The sequence below is a fragment of the Pongo pygmaeus genome, chromosome 13 (assembly GCF_028885625.2).
Source record: "Pongo pygmaeus isolate AG05252 chromosome 13, NHGRI_mPonPyg2-v2.0_pri, whole genome shotgun sequence".
Lineage (NCBI taxonomy): Eukaryota > Metazoa > Chordata > Mammalia > Primates > Hominidae > Pongo > Pongo pygmaeus.
In genome coordinates, this window is record NC_072386.2 from 42,001,588 (window position 1) to 42,018,927 (window position 17,340).

The 17,340-nt window shown below is 34.0% G+C and overlaps 1 protein-coding gene across 10 annotated transcripts in view; it reads left to right on the forward strand.

Annotated features, from left to right (window-relative positions):
* The window catches only part of PSIP1 (PC4 and SRSF1 interacting protein 1), a 47,553-nt gene extending 30,303 nt beyond the window's left edge, over nt 1-17,250 (forward strand). For 2 of the 10 annotated variants that reach the window (XM_054502964.2, XM_054502963.2), the window contains exons 7-16: nt 1,306-1,402; nt 2,434-2,509; nt 6,746-6,974; nt 8,229-8,347; nt 10,982-11,037; nt 11,645-11,715; nt 11,924-12,025; nt 12,139-12,352; nt 14,477-14,588; nt 15,736-17,250. In XM_054502964.2, the coding sequence (XP_054358939.1) occupies nt 1,306-1,402; nt 2,434-2,509; nt 6,746-6,974; nt 8,229-8,347; nt 10,982-11,037; nt 11,645-11,715; nt 11,924-12,025; nt 12,139-12,352; nt 14,477-14,588; nt 15,736-15,796 (1,137 nt within the window). In that variant the 3' untranslated portion in view covers nt 15,797-17,250. Of the gene's footprint in view, nt 1-1,305; nt 1,403-2,433; nt 2,510-6,745; nt 6,975-8,228; nt 8,348-8,434; nt 10,341-10,981; nt 11,038-11,644; nt 11,716-11,923; nt 12,026-12,138; nt 12,353-14,476; nt 14,589-15,735 lie in introns of those variants that run through there. The other 8 variants (XM_063649498.1, XM_054502970.2, XM_054502972.2 and 5 more) reach the window with 4 other exon arrangements.
* The last annotated feature ends 90 nt before the right edge of the window (nt 17,251-17,340 follow it).

A 17,340-nucleotide genomic window follows, 5' to 3' on the forward strand; every position in this document is an offset into this window, starting at 1 on the left:
GTAGAAGTGGAATTGCCATATAAAGGTTTTTTTTTGTTTGTTTTGTTTTTTGAGACAGTCTTGCTCTGTCGCCCAGGCTGGAATGCAGTGGCATGAATTTCGGTTCACTGCAACCTCTGCCACCTGAGTTCCAGCAATTCTCCTGCCTCAGTCTCCTATGTAGCTGGGATTACAGGTGTGCGCCACAAACCTGGCTAATTTTTTGTGTTTTTAGTAGAGAAAGGGTTTCATCATGTTGGCCAGGCTGGTCTCGAACCTCTAACCTCAAGTGATCCACTCATCTTGGCCTCCCAAAATGCTGGGATTGAGAGTGGGTGAATGTGGGTGTTGAGAGTGAGCCACTGTGTCCAGCCCTATATAGAGATTTGCACATTCTGTATTGCCAATACTCATTCATAATTATGTGCTTTCATAAAGTATCAGTTTATTGATACCAGCTTATTGATCATTGGTAGTCAATGTATGAATGATTCTCCACATGCTTACCAACACTGGGCATTATGTTTACAAATCATTGATGAAAAGGCAATTTTTAATTTTTTTAATCAATGAGATTGGATTATGCATGTTTTTGAATGCCTTCTTGTTTTTATCTTTAGTGATACAGTTAATGCTGAATTATAAATAGTTGGGGGAGATGGGGAAGGAGCCCATCTCCTCCTTTGGTCTTTCTCTTTCCTCCTTTTGCAGTTATGATCAGTACCAACTGCTGCCTCATGTTTACATTTTGTTTCTAATTTGTGTTCTTAACCTTTGTTCCGTGCTAATGCTTAAATCAATAATACTGATTCTCATTTGGGGCCATTCTCTCCAGGAGAGTCATATCAGCAATTATCAAAGGGCATTAGACTTTGCAAATGGTTAGGGGATTCCTTACTCTCTGTTGTAGTAAATCCCTTCTTACGGGAAAGAAGAATAACTCCTAAAGGAGAACTGTTAGCTAACAGTCTCAGTTTAGAAATAAAATGTGTCTGTATGAAGGAAGAATTAGAAATAGCACTGTGTTAGTTGCAGTGTAATCACATACTTTGTTTTCCATATTGTATCAAGAATGTTAGCTTTATTTTTACAAATGACTTCATTTCTAAGAAGTTATTATTATTTTTTTAAGAATTGTTCACTAGAGTTATAAACTAAGTTTGAAGATGTTACTCTTGAGTTGATTGTTGAAAAAACAAAGATCATATAGAGGTTATATCTACACTTGAACTCAGCGTTACCATAGACTGGCATATTTTTGCCATTGAATTAAACTTTGAGTGCCTACTATTTGCTAAATAAGTTAATTAAATTTTTGTAATTCAGGCAGAAAAACAAGTAGAAACTGAGGAGGCAGGAGTAGTGACAACAGCAACAGCATCTGTTAATCTAAAAGTGAGTCCTAAAAGAGGACGACCTGCAGGTAGGATTACTGATGTTTAAATATCTGTTTGGCTTGTGATTAATATTCCAGTCCATTTAAAGTGTTGCTGCCTCAAGTATTTTGGAATGAAGCAAATAGGCAATTGATTATGTGTAACATACAGATTTCAAAAGAGATAAACATGATTTGTGCTCTGTTTCAAAGTATTTAAATTTGAAATAAACTTTGCTTTATCTCTGTTATGTTTTTCCTAAATAGTGGTAAGAGAGGCTGTGGTGAGGTTAAAATTATCATGAATAATGGGTTTATTTTACCTTTCGCTTAAGAGTCATAAGAGTTCAAAATGGAGTTATAATCAGAGAATGAGAAATAGCATTTGATTAAAGTCATTAATAAATTTTTGCATTCTTTATTGATAGGGATTTTGATTTTTACAGTTTGCAGCTCTCTTCAGCATTGCCTATTAAAAGTATTTTCTTAATTTGGCAAATTGGAAATATTTTGGAAAGATCTTCGTAAAACAAAACCAAAATTGAGTGAATTTTTTTTCTACTTTTTAATAGGATTGTTACTGAAAATGGGGGGTAAGATGATTAATACCCAGAAAAGAAAAAAGATTTTTATTTACATAGTTTGGAGTTTAATATTGCAGTGGTTAAAATTAATAGTGCTAGGGAAACTCAGTGAATTTTGATATGAACTTCCAAAGATATGTAACTGCATAAGTAATATAATATGTATATGAATATTAAATATAAGTGCTGTTTCCTATTCCGAAGTTGAATTTTGTGACATTACTGTTGAAGCGATAGTGAAAAATGTTTTAAGCCCTCTCAGTCATAGTAAGGACAAATTGAGGGTTAAACTCTGTTGACCTCTTTATAAACTTTTTTGTTGCTCATTTTAACCATGGTGGGGGAAGTAGTATTTTTTAAATTTAGCAATAATTGTATCTGTAATAAGCTACTAATATTCTTAAATAGTATGTATCATTTCTGATATTTATATCTGAGATTTGTATCTTAAATAGAAACTAGTAGTTACTGATTTTTTTTCCATGTGTATATTAGCTACAGAAGTCAAGATTCCAAAACCAAGAGGCAGACCCAAAATGGTAAAACAGCCCTGTCCTTCAGAGAGTGACATGTGAGTTTATTTTTAATGTATAATTAGTTATGCAATAAATGAGACATTTGACTTTAAACAAGCACATATCTCTGCGTTTTTATCAGTTTTCTCTTACAGGATGTTTGTTATTATTTTGATATTTCTTAAAATTACAGGAAATACTGGAAAAATTTTGTAAAGTAAAAATTGGTAAGGAATGGCTATATATCATTTCATTAATTAAGACTCCAGTATATCAATTTATATAGATACTTAGATAATACAACGTAAAATATATAATAGAGAAATTGGGCAAGATGGTATGTTTCAGGAATTTTAGAATATATTTGAAGTAATGTCACAAATTTTTTTTTTTTTTTTTAAGATGGGGTTTCACTCTGTCGCCCAGGCTGGAGTGCAGTGGTGCAATCGCACACTGTAACCTCAAACTCCTGGGCTCAAGGAGCCTCTTCCCACTTTAGCCTCCCAAGTAGCTGGGACCACAGGTATGTGCCACCACACCTGGCTAACTTTTTTTGATGAGACTGGTCTCATCTTTCCCAGGCTGGTCTCAAACTCCTGGGCTCAAACGATTCTCCCACCTCATCCTTCCATAGTGCTGGGTTTATAGGCGTGAGCCACTGTGCCTAGCCTACAAATCTTTATCTCCTCCAGAATAGGTGCTTTATTTAAAAATAGGGCTAAAATAATTTTTGTATTTATTTTTAAAGCATTTCAGAATAACTATTCAGTTATCCGGGAAATTGTGAGTGTTTTTTGGTTTTTTGCATTTTTTCCTTGCTGCCTTTTCTACTTGGATCCTTTTTACTTTGGCTTTTTTGGGGAATCTTTGCCAGAAGGAATAGAGAGTATGTTTAGACAAAGGGGGAGAAAAACTTTTTATGGCTATTGTGTTTGAAGATTTGAAAGGCTTAAGTGGGGTATGTCTATTAAGCATAGATTTACATTGTTTTGAATGAACTGATTATAGAAAATTCTAATTGTAGAACACTATTAGAGAATTGGTTTCAACCAAAATATGTTTAAAGAGTTTTACTGCCCGTCTGTATTTACTTTCAGAAATAGTGGCACATAACAGTATATTATATACTTGAAAATTACTGAGAGTAGACTTTAAGGGTTCTCACCACAAAATAGAAATATGTGTGTGAGGTGGTATGTTAAATAGCTTGATTTAGCCATTCCACAATGTATACATACATCAAAACATTGTGTTGCACACCATAAACACATAGAATTTTTACCTGTCAATTTTTAAAAACAGTGGCAGAAAAATACAACATACTTTAACTATTATAGTGAAGTTAAGAAATTGGATACTTAACAGGTGAGTTGGCAGTCATTATTCCCTAGGAAATCTGAAATTCTGCTGGGAAAATACTGGGAGATCCCTCTATTTTGGATATAATTAGTGTTCCCTAATTAGGTCCCAGTTTTCCCCCCGGAGTAGGCTTCCCACTCCGTTTGTCTTCATGGCTTTTGGCTGATTCCTCTGGAACTTCTCTACTTTTTCAGTATCATCCTTTGTTGCATCTGAAAAGGTCATTGGAAAATACTGCCCTCCTTATCAGCTGAGCAGCTTTCTCAGCCTGCTTTCGGACCATAGTGATCTGAGGGCCCAGTGTTCCTTTTTAGGAACTTATCCTTATCTCACTTACTTTCTCTTGATGGAGTCTGGTGTCACTTTTGGTAATGTAATACTTTTGTATGTATGTTTAATTCTGGTCAGCTTCCTATGCAATTATTGGTAAGACTTTTCTCAGACATGCTCATCTTTTTATATTTAATAACAGATACTTTGAGTTTATAGGTTTTTGTGAGAAACCATCCCGCAGGAATCATTTGTCTATCTGAAGGATTAACGAAGTCCAATTTTAATTCTTAAGGATTGCAGCTATACCCTTTATTGGGTCTTTGACCCAGGCTATCACCCAATTTGAAAGTCCTACATCTTTACTTGAAAATAGGCTAATCTTTTTTGAACACATCTCTTTCTTGAACACTATCAAATTTATCTTGATAGTCATTTCACGCTACCAGTATTCTATTTTGAAACTTCTTCACCCAAAGCCACAAGTTCATTGAATATATTTTCTTATTTCTGTTACGGTCCAACAGTTTTACCCATTGTATAATAACGTATTAGGGTTTCCAGTCTCCCAGCCCTAAAGCAAGTGACTACATGTTTTAGGTTTTTGGTCCTGGTGTCAGTTTCTCTATTAGTGATCTTTTTCCTGAGGCAATGGACAACCCTAAAATCGCAGTAGCCTTTACAGCGTTTATTTCTTATTCATGCTGTACGTAGGCTGAGTGTGAGCTGTAACTACTCTTGGCTGTGTATCTGGGCACACACTCAGTGGAGTGCAGAACTGTATAAGCTCTTTTTAAACTTCTGCTCTTCACCGTTAGAACACCTTGTATCTCTTAGCGTCTGCTGCTTTGCCACGGGTACTGATGTGACACTATTTTTGACAGTAAAATACAGCCCAGAAGAGCTAAAAACCAACTCATAATCCTCAGAAATGTTTGTTAAAGCCCACTGAAGTACTTAGGGTCGTGTTTGCATTAGTCTTTGCTTATATTAACATATATTAAAAGATTAAGAAATTTACAAATACAACTTTGCTAATATCCCTTGACCTACTAAAAAGGGAAATTGTCACAAGTCTGTATTTCATGGAAGAACCACTGGGAAAAGACTCATTGGTAGCAAGCAGTGATAATCATGTTTATGCAAATTGTTTTGGCACAAAGATTATTTCACACCTTGAAATAATCTTTTTTATGACCTTAGGATAAATTGTTTAAATAAATCCCTAAAGTCACTTTTTAAAGACCAGCTGCATGGTATCCCACTATATGTTTTATAATTCTTAAGATCTATCCTATGTATGGATAGACGATTTTAAAAACATTGTCATCTATTCTTTTGTACATAATGCAAATATATTGGTTAGGATACATTGTTAGAAGCAGATTTGCTGGGTCAAATGGTATTTGTATTTTTAATAGCTATATCCTTCCATACAGGTGTAACATTTTGGGAGAAGTAGTTGGCCAGTATGTTTAAGAGACACAGAAATGTCTTTTTAAATGGGACTCTAGTCCCATTTTTAGGAAACTGATTATCAAAATATTTACATCAGTGGAAATCCTGAAGAAAGCAAATAGTTTCACTTGCATGCTTTTACTTTCATTTATTAAAAGTAAAGGATGGTTTTAATCCCAGAGAGGCTGAAGTTAAAAGGATGAAAACCATAGGACCATTAGAAAATAAGCATACCCAATGATAATTATGTAATAAAAAGTTTCTAAAGGGGCAAAAGTAAATTTCTTCTCTTCCAACTTAATAGTTCTTAAGTGGTCAGGGAATCACTTGTCTGGAAAGAGGTTAATGGATTTGGAATTGAGATATTGGGCTTGTTATTTGACCTTTTGCCTCATCATTTTCTCATTTGTCAAATGGAAGAGGTTGAACTGAATGATATGAAGTCTCTTCGAGCTCTCAAATTCATTGATTTAATTGAATAATTTGCAAAAATCTCAATGAAATTCTTTGGACAGTTAAAAGGTTACAGTTTTTAAACAGCTTATTCCAGCTTCAAGTGAAGTATTTATTTATAAAAGAATTGCTTTAGAAGAATATATATAACCATAAAAGTAATTACGTGGTTAGTATTTGCATTATTTGATTCTCCTAGAGCCTATTTCTGTAGTACCAACTTGCATAAATATGCAGCAGTAATTAGGATTATTGAGCAGTTTATGTAGTTTCTCGTTTTAGTGGTGTCTGTGAAATTCAGTGGTGATGGGAATACTTAGGTGCTAGTCAGCACAGCACTGTCTGAAAACATGCTTAATTGGCTATATATTTATCATATGCTTAAGTTGGGACCTTTTTATCCTGCAAAGAATATTTCTTTGAGTTCTAAAATGACCGTATTTGATTTCACTTCCGCAATTCCATTTGTCCCAGTGTGTCTACTTTTTAAACATAATTTATTCTTACAAATATGTAGAATTTAAGTTGCATAAGAGCCAGGGATCTGCCCATCTTATATCTTCTAATTTATACCAAAAGGATGTTCTGTGACAGAATTCCTTTTATGACTGGATAGTGAAGACACTCTTTAAGTTGTTTTAGATTTGCCTTTAAATTAAAAATTATAGCTTACTGATATCTAAAATACTGTTCACTTGACTGGGAGAATATAGTTGAATGACAAATATACATTGTTATGTACTCTAAAATAGCATTACTGAAGAGGACAAAAGTAAGAAAAAGGGGCAAGAGGAAAAACAACCTAAAAAGCAGCCTAAGAAAGATGAAGAGGGCCAGAAGGAAGAAGATAAGCCAAGAAAAGAGCCAGACAAAAAAGAGGGGAAGAAAGAAGTTGAATCAAAAAGGAAAAATTTAGCTAAAACAGGGGTTACATCAACCTCCGATTCTGAAGAAGAAGGAGATGATCAAGAAGGTGAAAAGGTATAAAGTTTACATATATAAAATGGCTGTTCTATTCTTAGTTTATATATATATATATTTTTCTTCTTTCTTTTTTTTTTTTTTTTTTTTTTTTGAGATGGAGTCTCGCTGTGTTGCTTAGGCTGGAGTGCAGTGGCACAATCTTGGCTCACTGCAACCTCTGCCTCCTGGATCCAAGTAATTCTCCAGCCTTAGCCTCCTGAGTAGCTGGAAGTACAGGCGTGTGCCACCACTACCGACTAATTTTTGTATTTTTAGTGGAGACAAGGTTTTGCAATCTTGGCCAGGCTGGTCTTGAACACCTGATCTCAGGTGAACCTCCCACCTTGGCCTCCCAAAGTGCCGGGATTACAGGCACCACACCTGGCCATTTATGTATTTCTTAATCTACCTAGTTTAAGAGCTTTTAATATTTTGGAGGAAGTCTATAAATATCAGTGGCAGTGAAAATGAATTTGTTTACCTTTTTGAATAGACTTAAATTAGCTGTTACAAAGCATATTGAAAATGTCCCTTTATTGTCTGTTCTCTAAATTTATCTTACTATTTTACAATTATGATCTGGAAATTAAGTAAACAGTACCTTTCCAGTAACTCCATCTGTCTAGAAAAGGTAGATGAAATGAAATAGGCTGTGGCCAGTGAAGACAAATGATAAAAGAGGTGGATTTATATAGAGATTTTTGTTATTTACCCCCAAGAAATTCTTAACACTCTTCAAGCCTATTATTGTACATCTTATCAGTGGTATGTAACTTTATTTGGATGCCATAGTTGTTGGGAATCTCATTAAAGCTGTGTATCCTTTTGTGTAAAAAAATAAAATTTTGTGTATAGCCTTAGAGATTTACAGATCCAGGTCATGCAAATCTTTTGTTTACTTTCATCTGATTTTTGGCTCATTTCTTAATCTTTTAGAAACCAAACATTTTAAATTGGATAGGTCATGTAGTGTGCTTGTCAGTACTCAAGTCAAATCATTCTGTAGAGAGGCAAACAGACTGACATACTACATTTTATCCAAAGGACATCACTCCTATAGCAGGGCATAAAACAAGATGATTATTTCATGGTCATTAATCAAAGTTAAATTTGCAGAGATAGGTGTAATTCAAAGACTATTTTTAGGTTGCTAATTTGAGTATTCATCCCTTTTTTAAAAACTAGCTGCTGCTTTTCTCCCCAGATTGTAATTCCATAAGCACTAGTCACTGACTTTATAGTTAACTAAAACCATCCTAATTCTCAAAACAGAAGAGAAAAGGTGGGAGGAACTTTCAGACTGCTCACAGAAGGAATATGCTGAAAGGCCAACATGAGAAAGAAGCAGCAGATCGAAAACGCAAGCAAGAGGAACAAATGGAAACTGAGCAGTAAGTATTTTTTTTTTTTTTTCTAAATTTTGGGTTCTTTTTAAAGGCTAGCATGGAATTTTTAAATAATAGACTTTCATTTTCCAGACTTTATGAAGCCTTTTGAAGAAGTGACTTTTCCCATGTGTTAGAAAAATCTTCAATATATGATGATGATCTTATTTCAGGCTTCATTCTTTTCTGAGAGGATGAAATTGACTGAGGCAGTCACTCTGTGAATTATTTTTGAATTTAAACAAAGTGCAGATAGGATTTAATTGATACTGGCTTTGCAAGAAGTGTACTCATCCTCTACCATTTGTTTGTATAATATAATACATATAGATAGAGGGGCGATAATATACTGGTGGACAAAGAATGCAGGAAATAATACCCTTATTCATCACACCACCAAGCAGGCCTCACCCTAAAGACCAGCAAAAGTAACAAAAGCACATTTGGAAACCCAGGAAGCCAGTAAAAGTAAATCTAAAGGCTGACAGGGTGTACATTATTATATATGTGCAATATAAATCAAATTCAAAGCTGTTTTCTCTTAAATTTTGATACTTAGAGACAGTACTTGCCATGGGGAATTTCTTTCCCCTTATATAATTTTATTACTAGAAGGAAAAGTAATAACAATAATAATAATGAACAGACTTCGTGTCTTTATTACATTTGCATTCCTAGTTACCTTTAGACTGTCACTTCTGAGTTCTTTCTCTGACATGCTTTTCTTTCCTCGTGAAGCGTCTTACATTCTGACTAAATTTTGTTTTTTTGTTGTTTTAGTGAGGTGATTTTTAAAACATGCTCTAGGTCAATAAGACAAAGTTAATGATGAGCAGTGAAACGATTCTTGAATAATTTTGTACTTTTTTTCTTTATATAATATATCCATAAGCCAAAGTCTTTCTTGACAAGTACAGCGTTTTACTCTGCTTTCTTAGTTTGGAGGATATACAAGTAGTTTTAGCTCCTTGAGGGAGTAATTAAATAAGTTATCTAAAGCTCAAAAATATTATTCCCTCTAATCTGTTAGACTTTAAGCACTTCTGTAAATATTTAAGTTATTCTTTGTCACCTATCATTTTCTATTCTATCTTTTCACTGAAAAGCTGTTGGACTGTTTGTTGCCTTTGACTTTATTGTGCTCCCAAAATTAAGATATAAAATTAGTTGTTACTAGTATATGTAGCCCAACCCTTCTTTAGTATCTTAAAGTTATCTTTATGTATTTCAGTTTCTTTTGAATGTCCTCCAATGTAACTTTCTCAAATTCTAATATTTGTGTTTTCTTTCCTTCTCCTGTTATTACAAAACTTTGTACTTGGACAGTTTTGCTCTGTAAAGCATTTCAGATGCAGCTTGTGTGAAATGCATTATGCAAAATAAAGTTTATTGTATTGTATTCCCAGCCAAACAACATGTAATCTACAGTAATAAAAAATATATCTCATTTTGGGCTCAAAGCATTAATCCAGTTACTGAAAAGAGAATACAAGTGGAGCAAACAAGAGATGAAGATCTTGAGACAGACTCATTGGACTGAATTTCCCCCTTCCCCCAATTGATGGAAGAATGTTCCAGATTCTAAATTGAGGACTTCATTATTAATGGCATTACTGTGTTATGATTGTTAACAAATTTCCTGTAAGGTACACACTACATACTAAGGTCGGCCATCATTCTGTTTTTTTTTTTTTTTTTTTTTTTAACCAAGCTTAAAATGAAGCTTTGTGTTTGAAAGTAATAACAAGCTCAGACGAAGATGGTTGTACATTATTCATTTAGAAAATATAAAAATTCATTTTGTTTTGAAGCTAGTTATTAAACTGGAATAGCAGTTATATCCCTGAGAATGGGGCCCTTCTCCTGACATTCCTTTGTTGTTTAATTCTTTAGAATCTTAATAAATGTTTTTTTAATCCTGAGAGATTAAACAGTAGTAGACTTGTTAAGAATGAAACTGTAACCAAAATTTTAAAATAAAGTTTTTTTTTAAAAAAAACCTGATTTTTAGATATTTTTTGTTCTTGTCTATTTGAATTGGTTCATAATATGGCCTGAACTCTAAGCCAAGGTACTAGAAATTAAGATTTCAATTTTAAGTGGTTATTTTTGTGATTGACAATAAAATGGTACCTTTTGTGAAATGTTAGTGAATGTTACTGGATGTCATTCAAGTTTGATAAACTGGCCAAAATTAAAAAAAAAAAAAATCTTAAGTCTATTTAACCTTAAAGCTAACTTCAAAACTCATTAATCTACTTGTTACATGCACAACAATTAAATTGATCTATTTTAACATGCAGCCTTAAAAAAGAATTGATGTAGAAGCCATTAAATATTTATAGGTATCATCTTCCCATTGTGGCCTATTTGTCCAGTGACCCTGAAATTGGTCTTCTAGCAACACACTATTTCTGATGTAACTGAAAAGTTAGATATGATTTAATTTAGCATGTTAATTAGAGTTTTGCTTATATTTATGCTATGGAACTGCACCCTTATAAGAGGTACAGTCAATTCCTTTGCAGTCTAGGCTATTGACTTATTTTAAGGAAAACATTTTTAGCTTTTACATAGGGATTGTGGGCATTTAGTCACAAAGTTCCAATGTTTTGAAATATTTTTGTTAACATTTGATAGGCAGAATAAAGATGAAGGAAAGAAGCCAGAAGTTAAGAAAGTGGAGAAGAAGCGAGGTTAGTTATTTCACTTTCTAAGATACATAAAATTATACATGGAAAGGAAGTTATATAGACATAACTTTTCATGTATTGGTTTTGGAATAATTTTATACTCATATCCTACAAATATAATTTTTCAAATCCCTAATGGGCTTTATATAAATTGCATTGTATTTTAAGCATAATCAAGTGAACTTGCTTGAGTTGTGTTTATGTTTAATGCTCATTAATTATCTGATGGTGTCAAATTTTAGTACACTTGCTGAAAGCTGGATGCTTTCCCATTTCAGACAAATCCCTTGGTTAAACATAAGGAAAAGCAGGTGTTTGGGGACTGGAGAGCAGAGGAGTTATCGTATGCAGACTATTTATTTTAGAAAAAACGCAGCCAACTGGTGGTTTTGTGCTTTTACACTGCATGTTGCTTTTCTCATCCAGACACTAAAAATGGCAATAAGTATTTATTCTTAGTTAAGCTATTGTGCATCTCTTTGAGCTTCTTAGTAAAGATTACTAAGAACATTTTTTTTTTAAGTCCACTAATTCATTATACTTAGCGTGTATACAGAAATACTGGTTTTGGAAAAACTGTTCACTGTTTTTCACATATTTTAATTTGTAGAAACATCAATGGATTCTCGACTTCAAAGGATACATGCTGAGATTAAAAATTCACTCAAAATTGATAATCTTGTAAGTGTTTAACTTCATTTAATACTACAGTACTGCATTTATAGCTTCATCTTTTCTCACATGATCTTATGAGTATGTAAATTTAAGATAAGGGATAATTACTGGTCATTTTGCACTACCTTATTATTTTTTTTTGAAACAATCTTTAGAAACAGATTGTAAGTGTTAAGATAATTAACAGCTATGAAATTACTGTTTTGTCATGAAGGATGTGAACAGATGCATTGAGGCCTTGGATGAACTTGCTTCACTTCAGGTCACAATGCAACAAGCTCAGAAACACACAGAGATGATTACTACACTGAAAAAAGTAAGTGATTTCAAGTCATGTAGATTCTTTGAGTTTTGTCATTACTTCATTTAAAAATTGTTTAAAAAATCAATTAGGAAAACAATTATGATGAATGTATATTGTTTTCTCAGATACGGCGATTCAAAGTTAGTCAGGTTATCATGGAAAAGTCTACAATGTTGTATAACAAGTTTAAGAACATGTTTTTGGTTGGTGAAGGAGATTCCGTGATCACACAAGTGCTGAATAAATCTCTTGCTGAACAAAGACAGCATGAGGAAGCGAATAAAACCAAAGATCAAGGGAAGAAAGGGCCAAACAAAAAGCTAGAGAAGGAACAAACAGGTATGTGGTAAAAAGCCAACAATTTCACACCAGTTTTTAAACCATTTGCCAGGACTGCTTTTAAAAATGGCTTTCATATATAGTATACACCACAGAAAAAGTATACATAGGCAAAATGGTGAAAATGTGATGGGCCTATTGAAGGACTAGAGCAGTGTGCATTGAGAACAAAAAATCATGTCAGTTTATATTTGACTTCTAAGGCAGAAACCATCGCTCATGAGGCAGATGACTCTGGATAAACAATTTTTAAAAAGCCATCCATCACAATGCCTCCTCATCCCTAGAGTACCCACTTCCTGGTTGCTCAGCTGCTTCTGACGTTTTCTTCTCACCTAAAAAGTAAAATAGCGTACAGTAGCCTTTTAAATTAAAACACAGCCTTATAGATGGAGACTACACCTGCCATTACTTGATACAGGTATCCTGATGATGCTGCTGAGTTACCCTGAACAGACTTCAGTGTATTAATGCCATGTCTTTTTTTTTTTTTTTTTTTTTTACTGTGAAGTACTTATGTATGAATAAGTTTACAGAAAATGATTTCTCATTGGTAGCATATAAATTCAGTCAACAATGATGGCATCGCCAAGCAGCCAGATTGTCCACATAGGTGGCTAAGAAGATGTACCTTTGCTTTCTATTGGTTCTCAACGTACACAAACTTTCATATATAAAATTATTAAAATTATTGTGTGAAATTACCTTTAGGCTATGTATATAGGTGTGTACAAAACATAAATTTCATGTTTACAGTTGGGTCCCATCCCCAAGTTAAACTCACGTATATGCAAATACTTCCAAAACAATTCTGTGTCTTACCTACATTAAATGAGAAAGTTTTTTTTTTTCTTTGTTTTTTTTTTGAAGATGGAGTTTCGTTCTTGTTGTCCAGGCTGGAGTGCAGTGGCGTGATCTCGGCTCACCACAACCTCCGCCTTCTGGGTTCAAGCGATTCTCCTGCCTCAACCTCCAGAGTAGCTGGGATTACAGGCATACGCCACCACACCAGCTAATTTTGTATTTTTAGTAGGGACAGGGTTTCTCCACGTTGGTCAGGCTGGTCTTGAACTCCCGACCTCGGTTAATCCACCTGCCCCGGCTTCCCAAAGTGCTGGGATTACAGGCATGAGCCACTGCACCTGGTGATAGTCTTACAAAGCACTTAGATGTGTAGCATATATGTAAAGCATTCAACCTTAGCTTCTACTTTTTTCACTAACTTTAGCAGTAGTTAAATCCTGCTAGTACTTATTACTAACAGTAGTTATTTTCTTTTCATTTGTATTAGGAAAAATTTATAACGTACACAAATAGAAATAACTTCTCATGTCCTTGTCATCCAGCTTTGGCAGTTCAGTTTATGATCATTGTGCTTTTGTAGCCCATAAGCTTTCTCTATGCCCCTCTTGAAAGTTGTTTTATGAAAAATCCCTGACATATCATTTCACTCATAAACACTTCAGAATGTATGAAAGACTCTTAAAACAGAATCATAGTACCATTATCAGCTCCTCCAGTCTTGTTATTAAACATCTTAGTGGCAGCTGCTTAAGGTAGAAGCTGGCATTTCAAAAGCGGTTGGTTTTTTGTTTTTGTTGCTTTATTGGGGAATGACATGGGTCCCCTTAGAGAATTATTAATACGACTTACAGGAAAACCCCCTTTATTTATTAGGCACAAAAATATCAATTAGGAAATACTCCTTTAGCACTTGGTTCTAAAATAATAAATTTTAAAATTTGATTCACATTGCTTTTTCTTAGTAGAATAAATAAATATGTTAAGAATTATAACACCCTGTAGTCTTCCTGGTAATAGTAACAACCAGAATAATCAGATTAATAATCCACTTCCTGTACCCATAGATAGTTAACCTGCTTTTTATGGTGCCTTAGCTACCCAAAGCCTCTGGCGGTGATCTGCTCCCCTTTTTGACAAAGCATCAAAACCCTATTCTAACATTCAAGAGAGGGTTGTATTACAATGTAATTTCAAATAAAAGACATTAAGTAGTAGAAACACGAGGGCCATGTTGTATTTTGATTTTGGATCTTTAGTAGACACCTTCAATTATTATTTTGTAAGCTTTAACAAAGTTTTTCCATTGGATTCCTTCTCAAGGGTCAAAGACTCTAAATGGAGGATCTGATGCTCAAGACGGTAATCAGCCACAACATAACGGGGAGAGCAGTGAAGACAGCAAAGACAACCATGAAGCCAGCACAAAGAAAAAGTGAGGAATAGGTTTTAATGGGTCTTGTGTGTTTTTATTATTCAGGTTTTTAATCACAGTTCTGTTCCAAGGTTATCTTAGTATAATAAGCAGTTATCTTTTGATCACCCAATTCCTGAATTCAGTAAGCAAGTTACAATTCAAAAAGGAAGAAGAGTAAAAACCTTTTGACAGTGACTTTGCCACTGAATTCAAGGGAATGGAACTAGCTGGGAACCCAGTTAAAATATTTGCTCCTGGACTTCTTTTACTGAGATACTGTTAGTTATGACTTGCATTCACACTTTCTTGAATTGTGAGAGGATAATTGTAAAAAGTTAGATGGAGAATCAGTTTTTTTTTTTTTCTTTATTTGAGACAGAGTTTCACTCTTGTTGCCCAGGCTGGAGTGCAATGGCACGATCGTGCTCACTGCAACCTCCACTTCCTGGGTTCAAGCGATTCTCCTGCCTCAGCCTCCCAAGTAGCTGGGATTACAGGCACTTGCCACCATGCCCATCTAATTTTTTGTATTTTTAGTAGAGATGAGGTTTCACCATGTTGGCCAGCCTGGCCTCGAACTCCTGACCTCAGGTGACCCACCCACCTTGGCTTCCCAAAGTGTTGGGATTACAGGTGTGAGCCAACACGCCCGGCCATCACAGGCTATTTTTTAATAACCACTCTAAAATAGGCTATGGAGCCATAGTTGAAGTCTTGGTTTGTTCCACTGTGTATCTGAAGGACTTAGAAGCATCCCTTCGAATTCTGAAATTGAGGGAAATCTTCTTGTCTATGTGTATATCAACCTCTCTTTTTATTAAGATTTTGAAATTTGTTGGTATCACAGATATAAAACATTCTCATGTTCTTTAAAGAGAATTCACTTTTAAGCTAGAAATGATGGAAAGGGCTTGGTCCATGACACTTTCCTGAGTTATTTTGCTTCATCTGCATATTACTTTGGGAAGAAGATACAACATGGTAAAATAACAATTTTGAAGAAGAAAAAAATAATGACTCTTCTAATAACAAGTCAAGTTTTTTTTTGGTTTGGTTGGTTTCAGTCTTTTCATGCGTTTAAAAATATAATGCAGACTTAATGTCTTTTTTTCCTTCATCAGGAGAAAATCCTAATTCCAGTTGTACCTTTCCCCCTTTTCTTCAGGCCATCCAGTGAAGAGAGAGAGACTGAAATATCTCTGAAGGATTCTACACTAGATAACTAGGTTGACATACCTGGAATATAGAGAACACTTGAGAAGTTTGTAATGGTTTTCATTTGAAATAGACTGCTGAAAGTTTTAAATTTTTATAAGCATAGGTTTGATGTTGAAAACTTGTTTTGAGGGAGAAAATCCCTTTATCTTTGTTTTAAAGTAAACATTATCGCTGAGTGTACTTGTGCAGTATTAACAGCTACATTATACAGTAAATGTGGGATAAAATCCATTTAGAAAATGTTAAACTGCTTTTCCAGACATGGTTGTAGCATATTTTCAATTAGTGTTTGTATGTTAACGTGTAATTGATAGTAGAACAGTTACATTTTTAAAACTGCTACTTGTATAAACCTTGCCTCTTTTCCCAAATACTGTGGGTTTTGTGCATAGTTTTTACAAACCTTGGATTTACCAGACTGTCTTTTCACTGTTCGTGGGTTTTGTAGAAGTTAAGCATTTTTATGGTAGATAAAATGTTACTTCTATACAAGTACTCACTCCCTTTTTATCAAAAGTTAATTTTAATCTCACAGTCTACATTGTGCTACATTATCCAGCTTCTTTGGAACAATGTGTGCTCTGTATGGTTTTTTTTTTTTTGGTATGACAACTAATTAAGCAACTGACATTGAACTGACTGAGAATTCTACAAACTATAAAACATCATGTTAATTTTTGAAGGTAATTTAGTTTTGTGGCTGGGCATTCAGTGAAGTCTTAGGACTTCTCTGCAGATAACTGACTGGGTATATATAGGAATGAATCTGGCTTTAGGGTTAAATCATTTAAGGTCCTTTTATAGACAGGCACTAGTAACTAAAACTGAAAAGTTAGTTTATTTTTGAGGAATGTTGTTTAAAATGTCTTTAGGAAGTCACTAAATAGTACTTAATTGGAAGAAAAAATCATGATGCTTATACGATAAATATAAATAAATGTTATATAAGGAAACTCACCTATTTGAAATCATGGCTATATTATTTTTATTTTCTGGATTCCAAAAATACAAACACTAGTTGTTCCAGCATTGTACTTTGATAGTCTGTACCTTGATGTGTATGGACTAAATCCAGGGTGAAACCGATGTTACAAAATTGAAGGGTATATTAACTAACTAAAGGATAGCATTTCTACGATATTTTGAATATTAGGTCATTTGGCACTTCTCAATAAGTAGGATACTTCTCATGTTTTGAAATTATATGAATATGGAAAAAAATGGCTTAAGACCAGCATCTGTGTATGACATTGTATGGTTTATAACTGTTTTCATCTACAGAATTGCATTTTTGCTTTTATGAGGTCTTATAATGGAACTAGGAATCACTGTTTTGAGAGAACCTGCATATATACCAGTCATTATGTGTTTGGTCCTTATACAGTTTTAACTTAGATTTGTTCTAGTTAAGCCATAAGTTCAACATGTAAACTTGTTTTGATTAAAGAATTTTTCTATCAAACTCTGCTATTAAATTACTTTCTTGCTATTTACAAGAGTAAGTGATGGAATTCTGGGTTTGCTGCCAAGGAAATAATTTCTTAACTGGTCA